Below are 14,267 nucleotides of genomic sequence, written 5' to 3'. Positions count from 1 at the left end.
AGGGGGTAGAGGGTAGTAGGAGGGTAGAGGAGTAGGAGGGGTAGTAAGGGTAGGGGTAGGAGGGGGTAAGGGGGTAGTGGGGTAGGGAGGGGGTAGTAGGAGAGTAGAGGAGTAGGAAACTATATGATGTAGTTGGAAGCTCAAGGATCTGCCCACAAGAACGTTTCGGTTCGCAAGACGGAAGATGAAGTTGGACAGATCTTTGAGCGGTTTGTGTCGCTGTGGCTCATGAAAATGCTGTTTTTTGGACAATATTGTTAAAGGATGGAGAAGATTGTTTCATCCTTACTTGTGGACATGTCGTCAAACCGACGATACATAATGATCGTGAGATTGAAGTGATGTTCTCTAATGGATAGATCCTTGAGCGGTTCGTGTTGTTGTGACTCATGAAAATGCTGTTTCTTGGACAATATTGTTAAAGGATGGAGAAGATTGTCTCATCCTCACTTGTGGACATGTCGTCAAATCGACGATACATAATGATCGTGAGATTGAGGTGATATTCTCTAATGGTTACTAATCTCTTGCTTTTAAGCTCATTTCGTTGCATCAGTGTCGTAATGAATTCGAGCTCCTTTTTGGACACGATGAAAATCTGCCCTAGTTGAATGTAAATAACATTTGCACATTCTTGGATCTTGAATAATGCATTATTGATGATAAGTTATCTTTGCACAATCATGTAATTGGTGTTTATGGGTGCAACTATCTTGTTGGGGTTAGGGGTTTTAATTTTGTCACAGGCAGCTATTTCTAATGTTCTCCACCAAATATGTATATCTCTCTTTACAATAGGCAATTTAGAAGAAATTAAAAGGTTTGTTTATTTATTATTTATATTTTAACATTAGTTACGCCTCTATCCCTCCATATTTACTAGAATTATAGCACTAGTAAATTTTGATCTGGATCATATTTATAGATCAATTAATACCACAATGTAATTTTTTTTAGACGTATGTAAGAATACTATCTCGAATACTAGCTCTCTTTTGATTTATGTAAGAATACTATCTCGAATACTAGCTCTCTTTTGATTTTTGTAGAACACTTTCTCAAAGACTCTATTCAGATGTTTATTTTTTTACGCATTCTCTTTGAAAATTTTGAACTCTGATCTTCTATAATGTGAAGTGATGAACGTGTTTATTATATTGATGTTACATGTTTATGTCATTTTGGATCTGTTGTATTTACCAAGAGATACCACTATATTTCCCGGTAGGAGCAGTGAAGCAACAGCTTGAGGAATCTTGCTGCAAATAATTCTTCACTGGTAATCAATTGCAAGTTGTATATCTTTCACTTTTTCCCTTCCTGTTATGAGCCAGACTGTAAATTCCTTAAAATGCATTGCTGATCCTAAGGAACCCACTGCCGAACCTAACCCACATAACCCCTCATCCTCCTCATCCCAAAACCCTTCCATTGGCGCTACTTGTACCTTTGCTCATGCACAAAGGTTAGATTATTTGTTTACATTGGTTATGGGTCAACCGGAAGCGATGATGGAATTCGCTCATGAAACACATGTGAGTGAATGGGCTAGTGCAAGGGTTGACGGAGAAGGTTGACAAAGCTTTAGCGGGTCAAACGATCATTATGGAGCAACTTGAAGATATGACTGCACAACCCTCCAAAAGATGAACACGAATTTGACGACTTGGGGGATATCGTGTTCAAGCTTGATAAGACCGTTGAACGCAACCACAAGGAAGTGGTGGTCAAGTTGGACGATGTGGTGGAAGAAGTGGTCGAACAACCTTCCTCTCCTAAACCTAAAACACTCTTCCTAGTTTATTTTTCTTTCTTCATATATTATGGGAACAATTTTTGTGTGTGTGTATTTTCTTTATTTCCTTCCTTCGCATGCTACAATGGAATAAGGTTAATTTGCTAATTTTAAGTTGAATATTTTTGCATGTGTGCGTCTCTTGAATGGCTAATATTCTTGGATTGCCGTTTTTGAGAGTTGAATGCTTTATTCGCTTATACTAACCAAATTATTTTTAACAAAGTTTGTTGGTGTGATGTGTTAATCTTTTCGAAATCGCGGAATAATATTTTTGAAGATGCCAAAGGGGGAAAGAGAAAGGCAATAAGAGTAAATATTTTTTCTCTAGCCATGTTTCATGTTCCCAAATTTATTTCAAATCGTTTTCTTCTCTTAGTTAAAAAATAAAATAAAAAGTCTATTAGAATTTAACTTAGTTGAATTACTTTGTTAAAAGAGTTTTATATGACTTATTTAAATTAAATATTATATTGTATATGCCTTTTGTTGCCATCTTCAAAAAAGGAAATTGTTGACCTTTGAGTTTTGAAGAGGACTTAACCACAAAAGACATATTGTATTTTATTTATGATGTTGCTAGGTAACTCATTCTCGAACAAAGAAAATACTTGATCGAAGATTAAAATGGAGAATTAATGAAAGATCAAAGTGAAGATGTTCGAATGATGTAGTATCAAGCTTGGAGTGAATATTAGAATACATTAGGATGTATCTAATATCTTCTTGTTAAGTTCGAGTGAATGCTCAATTTAGTTTGTATTGAATTCTCAAACGGAACTTGGTTCTGTTTCCATGAAAGGAACAGACACTGGCACAGTTAGGAACAAGGTTAAGAAACAAACTTAGTAACGACTTAAGGAACCCCTAATATTTCCTAAGTGGTGCGCCTAACATTATTTGTGTGCCCAACTAGTTTGTTAGGAGTCCTAGGTTAGTTTTGAATAGATCCACTATTTTAGGGAGTTTGTTATTAGTTTGTTAGGAAAAGATTTTAAATGATTTTCTGATTAATTAGGATAATATCAAACCTTTTAAATATTATCTTTTATATTTTAATAAAACCAAAAGATTTTGTTTTCAAAATCAAATATAATTTTCGGTTATAAAAATATTTTCTTTTTAAATTCAAATATGATTTTCGGTTTTGATTAATTTATTTATAAAGAGATTTTCCTAAAAATTATTTAAAGTAAATATTTTAATTACTCCCCAAGTAAACATATATGACACCTAAAGACACTACTTCAACATGTTTATAGTTAGTCGTTAGTGTGCTTGATTAATTTCTTCTCAAGCCTAAATTAATTTAATTAGATTAATTATTCCTCAAGCATCCACAGTCACGTAATGTTTACTGCTTCTTATTTTTAAGCTAAGTAGTGGAGTGAGTGGGTTAATTATTTCTCAAGAAATATTTTATGAAAATTAATTAATTAATTAAGTTATGGACATCATGGGATAATGGACTTAAGAAGTGGTTAGTTTATGTCTTGCCTAAGTACTCTATAAATAGGCGCCTAAACCTTAAATTATTTTGTGTCTGACTTTTAGTAGTCACACCAATGCGTTTGACTTAGCTAAATATTCTTAGTTGTCTTAAGAGTCAATGTCGTTCCTAAGAGAATTCATACTTACTTTATTCGAGCTTTTACTCTTCCATTGTCTTATAAATTGTATTTTTGGGTAAGGGTTTGAGTGAACTAGTGTAAGTGTGGGAAGCTTTGAGTAAAGCGTGAGAAAGAGAAAGAGAAAAGAACTTCGAGGGAAGTTGGAGAAGAACAACATTTGTGGGAACTGTTGTTGGGAACTTGAGTTTAGGAACTCAAGTTGGGGCCCGAGAGAAAAGTAATAGGTTTGTAAATAGAGTCGTTTGCCCTATTATAGCGGAAAGTATTGAGTCAAAATCCCTTGTGGTCAAGGTCGTTTCTTCCTATTGGGCCTGAAGTTTTTCCTCGCTAAAATCTCTCGTGTTCCCATTGGGTGTTCCCTAGCTATCTTTTAATTCCGCAAAAAGTATAGCATATTCTCTCACTATAATTCACCCCCTCCCCCCTCTTATAGTGTTCATATTATATAACTTTTTTTTAGGGGTCATGAGTGGGGTGCATTTGTCAAAATGAGTCATAAAACATGACCAACTTTTGTAAGATGAGAGAGAAAGTTGATGAGAGACAAATATGTCATTTTTTTTGGGGCATGAGTGGGGATGCTCTAATATAAAATTCCTTGAATGTTTTAATTGGAAGGTTTAGCAAGCGGGTCGTGATATGGATAAGATTTGATGATATAAAAACATCATCCACACGCGAAATTACAGGTGTGTCCGCGCGCGAGACCTGTTAGCCAGCCAGTTCATTTTCAAATGGTAATATCTCACTCGTTTCTCATCAGAATTGAGCTTTTGACCATGCGTTGAAAAGCTATCGAGCCAAATTTTCATACCCAACTTGAATCTTCCAAAAATATTAAGTGTGCTGTGATATATGAACTTTTGAAGTTGACCCTTATGCACAAACCTTTATGAGCAAATGGGGTTACTCTTATGACCGAATGGAGTTACTTGTATGAGTATGTGGTTACTTTTAACAATAAAAGAGTGTCACTCCTATAAATAAATGTGGTTACTCTTATAAGCAAAATGAGATTACCTATGTGAACAAATAGAGCTACTCATATGATTAAATGAGTTTACTAGTATGAATAAATTGGATTACTCCTTATGAACAAATGAGGTTACTCTTATTAATAAGTGGGGGTTACTTGTATGAACATTTTGGGTTACCGATATGAATAAAATGGGGTTACTTATGTGAACAAAATGAGATTACTCATATGATTATATGGGGTTACTAGTATGCATAAATGGCTTACCCCTGTTAAATGAATGAGGTTACTCGTATTAATAAGTGGGGGTTACTTGTATGAACAATTGAGGTTACTGATGCGAATAAAATGGGATTACTTATGTGAACAAAAGGCGGTTACTCATATGATTAAATGGGGTTACTGGTATGAATAAATAAGGTTACTCTTTATAAATGAATGAGATTACTAGCTCGTATTAAGAAATAGGGGGTTAATTGTTGAACAATTGGAGTTATTGGTATGATTAAATGAGGTTACTCATATAAATAAATGTGATTACTAGTATGATTAAACGAGGTTACCCATAAGATTAAACAATGTTACTAATAAGATTAAATGAGATACTCATAGTATTAAACGAGGTTACTACAATAATATTTTAAGGTTACTCATATGAACAAATGAGATTACTCGTATGATATGGTATGAATAAATAAGGTTACTGATATGAATAAAGGAGGTTATCCCCAAACGAAGCAAACGTTAAACTAACTTCCGTTTAAAATCCCCAATTTGACTTATCCAATTCAATCTTCAAACTCTTTTCCCTTCAAAGATAACCGTTTAGAAAGAGGAGAGAGAAAATACAAGATAGTATTAAATGCAAGAGTTTTTCAAAGATTGAAAAGAAAGTGAAGAAGAAGAGAAAGAACAAGTGAAGCTTCCTTCAATGGAGGAGAGAGAAAATAGAAGAAATTAATTGAGGAGAGAGAAAATGTTAAAGAGTCTTGAAGAGATCCAGGGGAAGTAACGTTGTCGGCGTCTTCAACCATGAGAGAGAAGAGTTTGGTATGTTTTTTAGAGGAGAATCACGCGGAAGAAGAAGCGTAATTTCACCTGAGCTTATAAATGAGCCGGCCACACACGAAATGTGTGGCCGGCCGTATACAAGAATTTGTGATATAAAAAAATATCATGGAAGAATATAGCGCATGCCATCTATTAAAGGAAAACAATTTTTTTTGGAGCAATTTAAAGGAAAATCATATAGCTGACGTTCAAAATATGTTCTAAGACGTGTGCACAATGATTTTGTGTTTATTTTTGGTATGGAGAAAATCACTGGGACAATTGATGTAGACGAGATTTGATCCAAGGGTTTGGACGTCACATCCCAAAACTTTAAACAATTAAATTAGTTGACGTTCGCTTTTATTGTAGGTTCATGCGACGATATTTACCATTGCATAAGTAACCAAATAAGTGGTAAATAATCAAATTTGATCCCTCAAAAATCAAAGTTTGCAAATAAAGGAGAGGAGATACACATTAAAGAGTGGAATATTGTAAAATTTGTTTCAATTAAATTTGAATTAATAACTTGTATACTCCATTTTCTCTAAGGGCATGTATAATAATTTTGGATACTAATATACCCAATAGATCCCAACTCCCAAGGAAAAAGACTTACAATCCCTCTATATTGGCAAAGCCTTCACATAGTGATGATCATTTTGGCCCGGTCCGATTTTGGGCCAGGTTATGGGCAGAATTTTTTGGCCCGCGGTCAGGTCCGACCCGATTATTTTTTTTTGGCTTTGGGAAAGCGAAAAAGGACTTTTAAGTCTATTTTTTTGGCCCGAAAGACCACTTATTTTGGCCCGAAATAGCGGTTTTGGGCACAAATATTTGGCCCGGCCCGACCAATGGGTAAATTTTTTAGGCTCGAATCCGCCCCGGCCCATGATCACCTCTGCCTTTACAGTGCTTTTAGTAGCACATAGATTAAGGTGCTCTTTCTAATTGTTTTAGAACATTTATATTTTGCTCATTACAAATGCAAAAAAAGTGCTCAGAAACACATAATTTTAGATACTCCCGATAGCACCTAAAATTTGCACTATATCAAAGACGTTAGAGAAATCAAAATGTTGGAAAAGTAAATAGATATACAATTAGGATGGTACAGTCTTCAAAATGATGGCCCAATAAATTAGGAATTGAACCAAATTGGAGACATATAACAAATACTTCGACTATATGTGAAGTACCAAATTATATGGCCCATAAGTTTTTAAGGTTTTGGTGGACCTTTGAGCAACTCAGCCCGAACCCAACTCCACAAACAACTCTAATGCTGATGAATTTGGATCAAAATTATAAACCCTAGAAATACTCCAAAAAAAAAATGTTCCAGTGTTTGCAATAAACAGACTATAAAAATCAAATTCAAAAATCAATTAGGAGCCAATATAAATTACAAACTAATAAAGATTAATTTGGTTTTACTTTTTAATTTTATTGTCTGAAACTGGACAGGAGAAAATAGAGAAAAATGGGCAAAGAAGAAGAACAAGATGGCATGTCTGTACATTCTCCATGCAAGGCTCCACCTTCTTCTGCATCTTCTCTTACTAAGGTCATTCTCTCTCTCATCATTAATTTCTGATTCTGGGTTTGTTCTATAATCATAATATCTCATTTGGGTTCTTTTTTTTTGTGGGATTTGAATAAATAGGAGCAATCACAAGCAGAATTGGAGCTAAGATTTTTGGAGGCACTTGAAATTTACCCTCCTGGAAAATTAAAAGGCATGTATACTAATTTCCCATTTCAATTTGAATGAAGTTTCTACTTTTAGTTGCTAAATTTGTTATATCGTTTACCCAGTTTATTTTTGTTTTTTAAATGTGGAAATTTAGTTCTATAAATTATCAGGAGTTTTATATATTATTCCATGTCTAGTGAATCCTTACTTGAAGCTGTTGTTTTTTTAACCAAGATTATTGCAATGGATTATGATGAAAGCATTGTTGCTAAGCATGAATTCACACTCCTTTAGAATCGTGTTTCGATGATGAACTGCATATGCAATATGAGGAGTTTTTTTACTTATCTTAGGGGTTTACCAATAGTTTTGAATCATAGACTTATTAATAATGTACAATATGAACAAGATAAGTGAATGAGATTTGGAGGAACATAATTTTTTTACTCTTAATATTGGACCCTTTTTGTACTTCTATGAGAAATTTAACCTTTCATTGCTTTCCCTTATGAGTTGGGTTTGTGGACCCATGTATATATAGTGTATGTTTGGTTCAACTCATGGAATGAAAAGGGACTAGAATCAAATAGAGGGAAAGACTGGTAACAATAATTGTTACCTTTATCGGTGTTTGATATCATTATGGAAACAGAACGCTATAGTTCGTTACTTTGAGATTGAGGAGCCTTATAATTGAGTATCCTCAAGAAACGGAAACCACTACACCATCCCTTATACTAAACCACATGTAACGGAAATGGTTTTCTTGTTTCCGTTTTCAACACATGAAAATTTCATACGAAACATGCTCTAAGAGATGCTCTTTTCCTTTTAGGCTCCGTTTGGTAGGGCGTAAAACATTTTCAGTGTAAAATGATTTTCATGGAAAACAATGTACAATGGAAAACACAATTCCAAAATTAGTTTTCCATTGTTTGGTTCGATGTAAGAAAAATGATGAAATGAAAGGAAAATGAAAGGGAAAGTAAGGAGGTAGTGAGAGGAGTGTAAAGGAGATATAAGGAAAATAGTTTTCACTTCATTTTGAAAGGAAAATGGTTTTCCATCATTGGGAGAGTAATTTTACCGCAAGGGAAATTGGTTTTACACTCTTTTGCCAACCAAACAATGTAAAACTGAAAATAGAGGAAAACAGTTTTTCGGAAAAACGTTTTACGCCCTACCAAACGGAGCCTTAGTTTTTCTTAGAAATTGCAGACATTTATATCATCACCAAGTATAAGTAGTGCAGAGTCCTGTATTTAGCAGCTTCATAACTTCAGGGGTGTTTGGTTCAAGTAGAGGAATGAAAAGGGAATTGAAGCAAAGTAGACAAGAGGAATGGTAACAATAATTATTACTTTTACTTGGTGATTGGTTTAACAATGTAAAGGGATCACTTGTAAGGGAATGGAAAGGATTTTGTTACTCCTCTAATTTGTAGGGTAACATTTGGGGGGTTTGGGTTACCCTCAAGTAATGGTAATGGTTAACCCACTACCCAAACCAAACAAGGAGTAGTGGATTTAGATTATTGAATCCATTTCCAAGCCCAAAAAAGCTCAACCAAACAAGGCCTTAGTCTAAAATTGAAGAAATAGAAGATGAAATAATTATTTGAGGAGAGTAGGAGACAAATGGTTTATACTATAACACTGCTATAATCTTATAGAAAGTGGAGTTTGGCCATCCTTCCATCCCTAAAAGTTTACCCCGTTTTTCGTTTTTAGTTTGTCCTTAAAAGATTGATCCATTTCTTATTTAAGTGACATGGTCCCCACAGTTTCTCTCTACTTTTTTTCTCCTACCCCACACACACCAACACAAAATTACCTACCTACCCAACCCAACTCTTAGTAAATTAACAAAATGAGAATGCAATCTTGAAGGGGATGAAGCGAGTAACAACTCATATAAGTAGATTGATAACTTGTTCATTGTTCAATTTCTTCAGAGTTAGTCTGCTATGCCCCAGAGCCCATATAATATACAGACAACAGCTGTAATCATTTGCAGACTTGATTTTTACATTGTTGCAGAGCAATTTGACCCCCTGATCATGAAAAATGGCTTCTTTAATTTGTAATTAGACAGTGGATTTCTCCTTACATCACCAGTATTGGCTAACCTGAAAATGAAATATAGTAGGAAATATGTTAGTAGATTATGGCTTCTTATAGCAGTTCACGGAGAACATTGAATAATGAAGCAAAATAACTCACCAGTTTCCTTTTTCCTGGGTTTTTGGTTATGGCTTATGAGGCTTCATCTTTTTTCCTGAAGAAATAACAAATAAATTTTGTTGCTTCTTTTGATGGAGATCCTGAGAACTTGATAATAGTAGGTCATGTTGTGCTAGAATTGTAGCTCCAGGTTCTATTTCTGAAGGCTAAAGGTCAAGTCCCATATTTTAGGTGACTTCTTGTAACTGATCATTTTCTCATTGATTACTTCTTATTACTAAGCACTTGCATTATATCTATTTCAATTGGTTTTAGTATACATTAGCTGCAAATAAAATGTAAGAATTCCATAATAGGATTTTCTGCTTCAGGCATACATCGTCACTTTGTCCTTTATGGTGTGATGGAATTTCTCCGAAGAAGGTATGCTTTTTGTCATTTTTATGATGCACTGGCACCCATGAAGTTATTAAAAATTGGTAAAACTAACTTTTACCATTAATTACATTGCTTTTCCATTTCGCTTCAAACAGCTTTGATCGTCAATTCTCTTCTGAAGAGGTTATGCGCTTGTTAGATCGTTTCTACAACCTGGAGATGCTGGTAAGCAAGCTGTTGAGGATCAATTTACTCAGAGTGACTCTGATGGGAGGTTTATATATGCACCTTACCTTTAAATTCAATATGGCCTTGATAGCCTATTGTAATACTCCATATGGAAAATTCTCTACCTATAGCTAGGAGATTGTATTTAAGTTATATAATTTGTCGCTTGTAGTGATCGTCGCTTATAGTAATCAATCTTGTTCTATATCCAATTTCAGAGAGGAGAGGATGAGGATGCTGAATTTCCACATCGCGAGGAGGATTTTTCTCTGCCACAAAGTTATTTCACGAAGGAAGAATCTTGAACAACAATATTAGGTGAATGTGTACATTTTTATTTTAGCTGATAGCTCATCAAAATTGGCAATTTTTGATGATCCTAGCATATTATTATGCATGTCCGAAATTTTGTATCTATCTCACTATAATATCATTAGCACTTCCTGTAAATGGCTGTAATATATATTTGCTCTGTTATTTCTCACACTGAAGGGTTCATTCCTTTGCTTTGAGAGTTGGTCATTGAGGTGGTCTTAGACTCTTAGGGGCGGTGTATGGTTCAAAAAAATAAGGCATGAGGTATGGGTTTAGAATGACTAAAATCTATACCTAGTGTTTGCAAAATTTAAAATTTCTTAACCCGTAACTCAAACCTATAAGGGGGTGTTTAGTTGAGAAAAATAAGGTACGAGGTATGGTTTTAGAATGACTAAAACCTATGCCTCGTGTTTGTTTGCAAAATTTTACATTTCTAAACCCATACTTCACCCATAAGGTATGGGGTTTAGAAACCCAAGGGATGAGGTGGGTACGACTCATACCAAACCTTCAGGTATAAAAATAAAAGGAAAAAATTCATTCCAAGATGAATCCACACATGGAATCAAGTTTCAACCTTATACCATCAAAGTTTCATTCCTTATCCCAAACATATACCATTTTGTAAACCAAACGCCGCATAAGGTATAGAGTTTTGAAACACAAGGAGGAGGTAGGTATGACTCATACCAAACCTTCAGGTATAAAAATAAAATGAAAAAAATTCATTCTATGATAAATCCAAACACATGGAATCAAGTATTAAGTTCCAACCTCATACCACTTCGGTTTCATTCCTTATTCCAAACCTATACCATTTCGTGAACCAAACACCCCTTTTAGTACTCCTCCTTTTGTCCTTGTGATGTTCGTATTCCGCATGTAGATCTTTTTGGCTCTTTCGAATGGTATTTTTTCTGGATGTCCTATTCTCATGGGGTGAATATCTTTTTGGATTTAATTTTGGGCAGGAAGCTCGATTGCATGAACGTTATAGAGCCTGTGTGATTGGATTGAATGTGACATATGGAAAAGAAATCGAAACATCAAATTCGTTGGTGAGACTATTTTTTCTTCACATAAAGAGATATGTCATCTGAGTATCCTCCCTTATTTAGCTCGTTAAGGTTATGTTTCTTGATGGAAACACTAAAACCTCTCTCCCTCCTAGTTCATACCTTGATCTTCTTCTTCACACATCTTTATGGTCACAAACATTTTACGAATGATGAAAATTTCTTGGAGGTATTTGTCCTCTTTCTTCCATGTTGGATATAGAGTAGGATATTTTATTTCGGAATACATGTAAAAACTAATGTGTTAGATTGATTGATTCGAGCAGGTTTTACAATTTGATTGTAGCAATTGTAGAATTTCTCCTTTTAGTAATAACACGAAAATTTCCAAGAAAAGTCTAAATGAAAACAGATAGAAGAGGTTGTGGAGAAGGAGATTTATTGTATTGAAAAAGCTATTGAATATATCTTTGCTAATGTCTTATGCGTGTGTTTGCTTATGTAGTATTTGCACTAGACCCTCTAACCTAACTATGTTTACTAGCATGGTCATTAAAAGAATGGAAATTTTTGGGTCGAAATATAGTTTTCAAATTAAGTTCCGAATTAGTGGATGCGGCCAAAGATGAACCATCTCACATGGACCTCACTTAAAAAGGCTAAAACGTGTGCAAAACAGCAAACCAAATGTGTCATGTGTAAGCCTTACCTTGCAAAGCAAGGGATCCACACAGAACTAGCCCTCAACAATAACATAAGCAAGGTTCTTAAACTATAAAGCCCAAACTCTCGCTTAGCTTGCTAAAGACCAAAACAACCCGTGAAGCAACTAATACGGTGTGAAACCTATAACGAGGCCCATAATAAACATGTCTATGTCTAATTATATCTAATTCGCTCAAAAATTGCCACTTGACTCTTTTTTTTAATGTTAAACTAATTTTTAGGTCCGGGTAATACTCCAAATATTATATTTTTCATCTATTAATAATTTAATTTTAAAATGATTTATCATATATCACTTGGTGTAGTAGTATATGTATCTTGATTTTTATTATTAGGTTATCGGTTCGATTCAAGACATTATTATGAGATGGAGAAAGGGGATGACTGCAAAAAGGAAAAATGAATTTTATGGTTGGAAATAGGCATTGACTGCCACATTGCTAATTACAACACATATCAACACATATCGATAATTTTGTGGAAATATGAATCACTAAAAGATGTTAAATCAGATGACGAGTCTTTAGAAATTCTTACCTCAGGTAACGAGTTCGAGCCCATGATTCAACATATATATATTTTTAAATAATGATCAACTGACTTATTGTTGGTTAATAGACACGTGGCAAAATCTTAGTGGTAGAAGAAAGGTGACACAAAGTGCATATACGTTATCATACACACCTTTTAATATATTTGTATAGATTTCTACATTTTTAAGAAAACTGATTATTCTATATATACATTATAAACATATTTGACTACTTACCATATTGAAAATTCCATAATATTATATGTAAACAGAGTAGTGTTAAATAGGAATCTTTTAGTGTAATGAAAACTGTAGTAGTACTATTCATATAGAAAAATTAAAAAAACTAATATGAACCCGGTGCACACTAATTAGTGTGCACCCGATCCATATCACGTGAGTTTATGATAGTGTATATTGATATGATATAGTATATGTTAAAATGATATAGTGTATATTAAAATGATATAGTGTATGTTACAGTGATATAGTGTATGTTAAAATGATATAGTGTGTGTTACAATGATATAGTGTATATTAAAATGATATAGTGTATGTTAAAGTGATATAGTGTATGTTAAAGTGATATAGGGTGTGTTAAAGTGATATATGGTGTGTTAAAATGATATAGTGTGTGTTACAATGATATAGTGTATATTAAAGTGATATAGTGGATGTTAAAGTGATATAGGGTGTGTTAAAGTGATATAGGGTGTGTTATAATGATATAGTGTATGTTAAAATGATATAGTGTATGTTAAAGTGATATAACGGGTCACGTGCCTGGGCCTGGTCCCCACTATTTTTAGTGCGAACCGGGTCCATGCAAGTCGGATTGTAGAAAAATTCCACTCTATCAATTACTGATCAATCATTGCATAAATAAACTCTCATATTTTTCTTCAACATAGAAATATTCTTTATTCTTATTGACTTTTTTTAACCGGTGTATGAGACGGGCCACAAGTCTAGTAATACATTATACTCCCTCCGTCTCAAAATATAGTTCCCATTTCCATTTTGGGTGTCCCAAAATATAGTTCCCATTTCCATATTTAGTTCCACATTTTTCCGTATTTTATCTAGAAAAACCGTGTCCTATCATTTATTTGCTTCTTGAATTTTGTTTTTTCCTTTGTTTATTCAACCAAAATGTTACAATTAATGTTCTTTCACCAATTATTCTCCATTCTCTCTCCTAAAATCATCTTTTCCCATACAACATTTATTTAAATAAACAAAAATTTTTTATTTTCCCTCTTATATTCTACTTGCATAAATTACCGTGAAAAAGGGAAATGAGAACTATATTTTGGGACGGAGGGAGTATCAAATCTGACCTAAATAATCCTTATTTTTTTTCCAAGAAAGAAAATATATATGTACTACATTTCTATCATATATGAAAATTCATGAGAATTTGGGTGTCCACCTGAATTTCCTAACACGTCTTTTCAAATATATTCTCATCCAAATTGTGGTATGACTAATGAGGATGTTAAAAGAGTGACTGAAGCATCCGGTTTAACTCATGAATCATTGCCATTTAGATATTTTGGTGTACCAATTTGTGCCAAGAAAATATCTAATGCTCAATCTAAAGCTTTGATAGAAAAGATGACAGGGAGGATAAGAATGTGGAGCTCTAAGAATTTATCATACACAGCTAGATCTCAACTGATTAATGTATGGGTGTAACCCAAATTTGCTAGCGGACATTGCATATTGGCCGAGA

General features: G+C 34.0%; 1 protein-coding gene across 3 annotated transcripts; it reads left to right on the top strand.

Moving 5' to 3' along the window:
* Window positions 1–6,701: 6,701 nt before the first annotated feature.
* LOC104895798 (uncharacterized) lies at window positions 6,702–10,424 on the top strand. 3 transcript variants are annotated; one of them, XM_019250197.3, is made up of 5 exons: window positions 6,702–7,022; window positions 7,122–7,194; window positions 9,691–9,757; window positions 9,868–9,986; window positions 10,159–10,424. In XM_019250197.3, the coding sequence occupies exons 1-5, from the start codon at window positions 6,939–6,941 to the stop codon at window positions 10,170–10,172; spliced, it is 357 nt and encodes a 118-aa protein (XP_019105742.1). In that variant the 5' UTR covers window positions 6,702–6,938; the 3' UTR covers window positions 10,173–10,424. The 3 variants fall into 3 exon arrangements, with proteins under 3 accessions (XP_019105742.1, XP_019105741.1, XP_010680710.1); XM_019250196.3 differs by having other exon boundaries at window positions 6,711–7,022; window positions 9,868–9,937; XM_010682408.4 differs by having other exon boundaries at window positions 6,715–7,022; window positions 9,706–9,757; window positions 9,868–9,937.
* Window positions 10,425–14,267: the final 3,843 nt, after the last annotated feature.

This window comes from Beta vulgaris, chromosome 6 (genome assembly GCF_026745355.1).
Source record: "Beta vulgaris subsp. vulgaris cultivar EL10 chromosome 6, EL10.2, whole genome shotgun sequence".
Taxonomy (NCBI): Eukaryota; Viridiplantae; Streptophyta; class Magnoliopsida; order Caryophyllales; family Amaranthaceae; genus Beta; species Beta vulgaris.
This window is presented reverse-complemented; position numbering and strand designations above follow the sequence as displayed.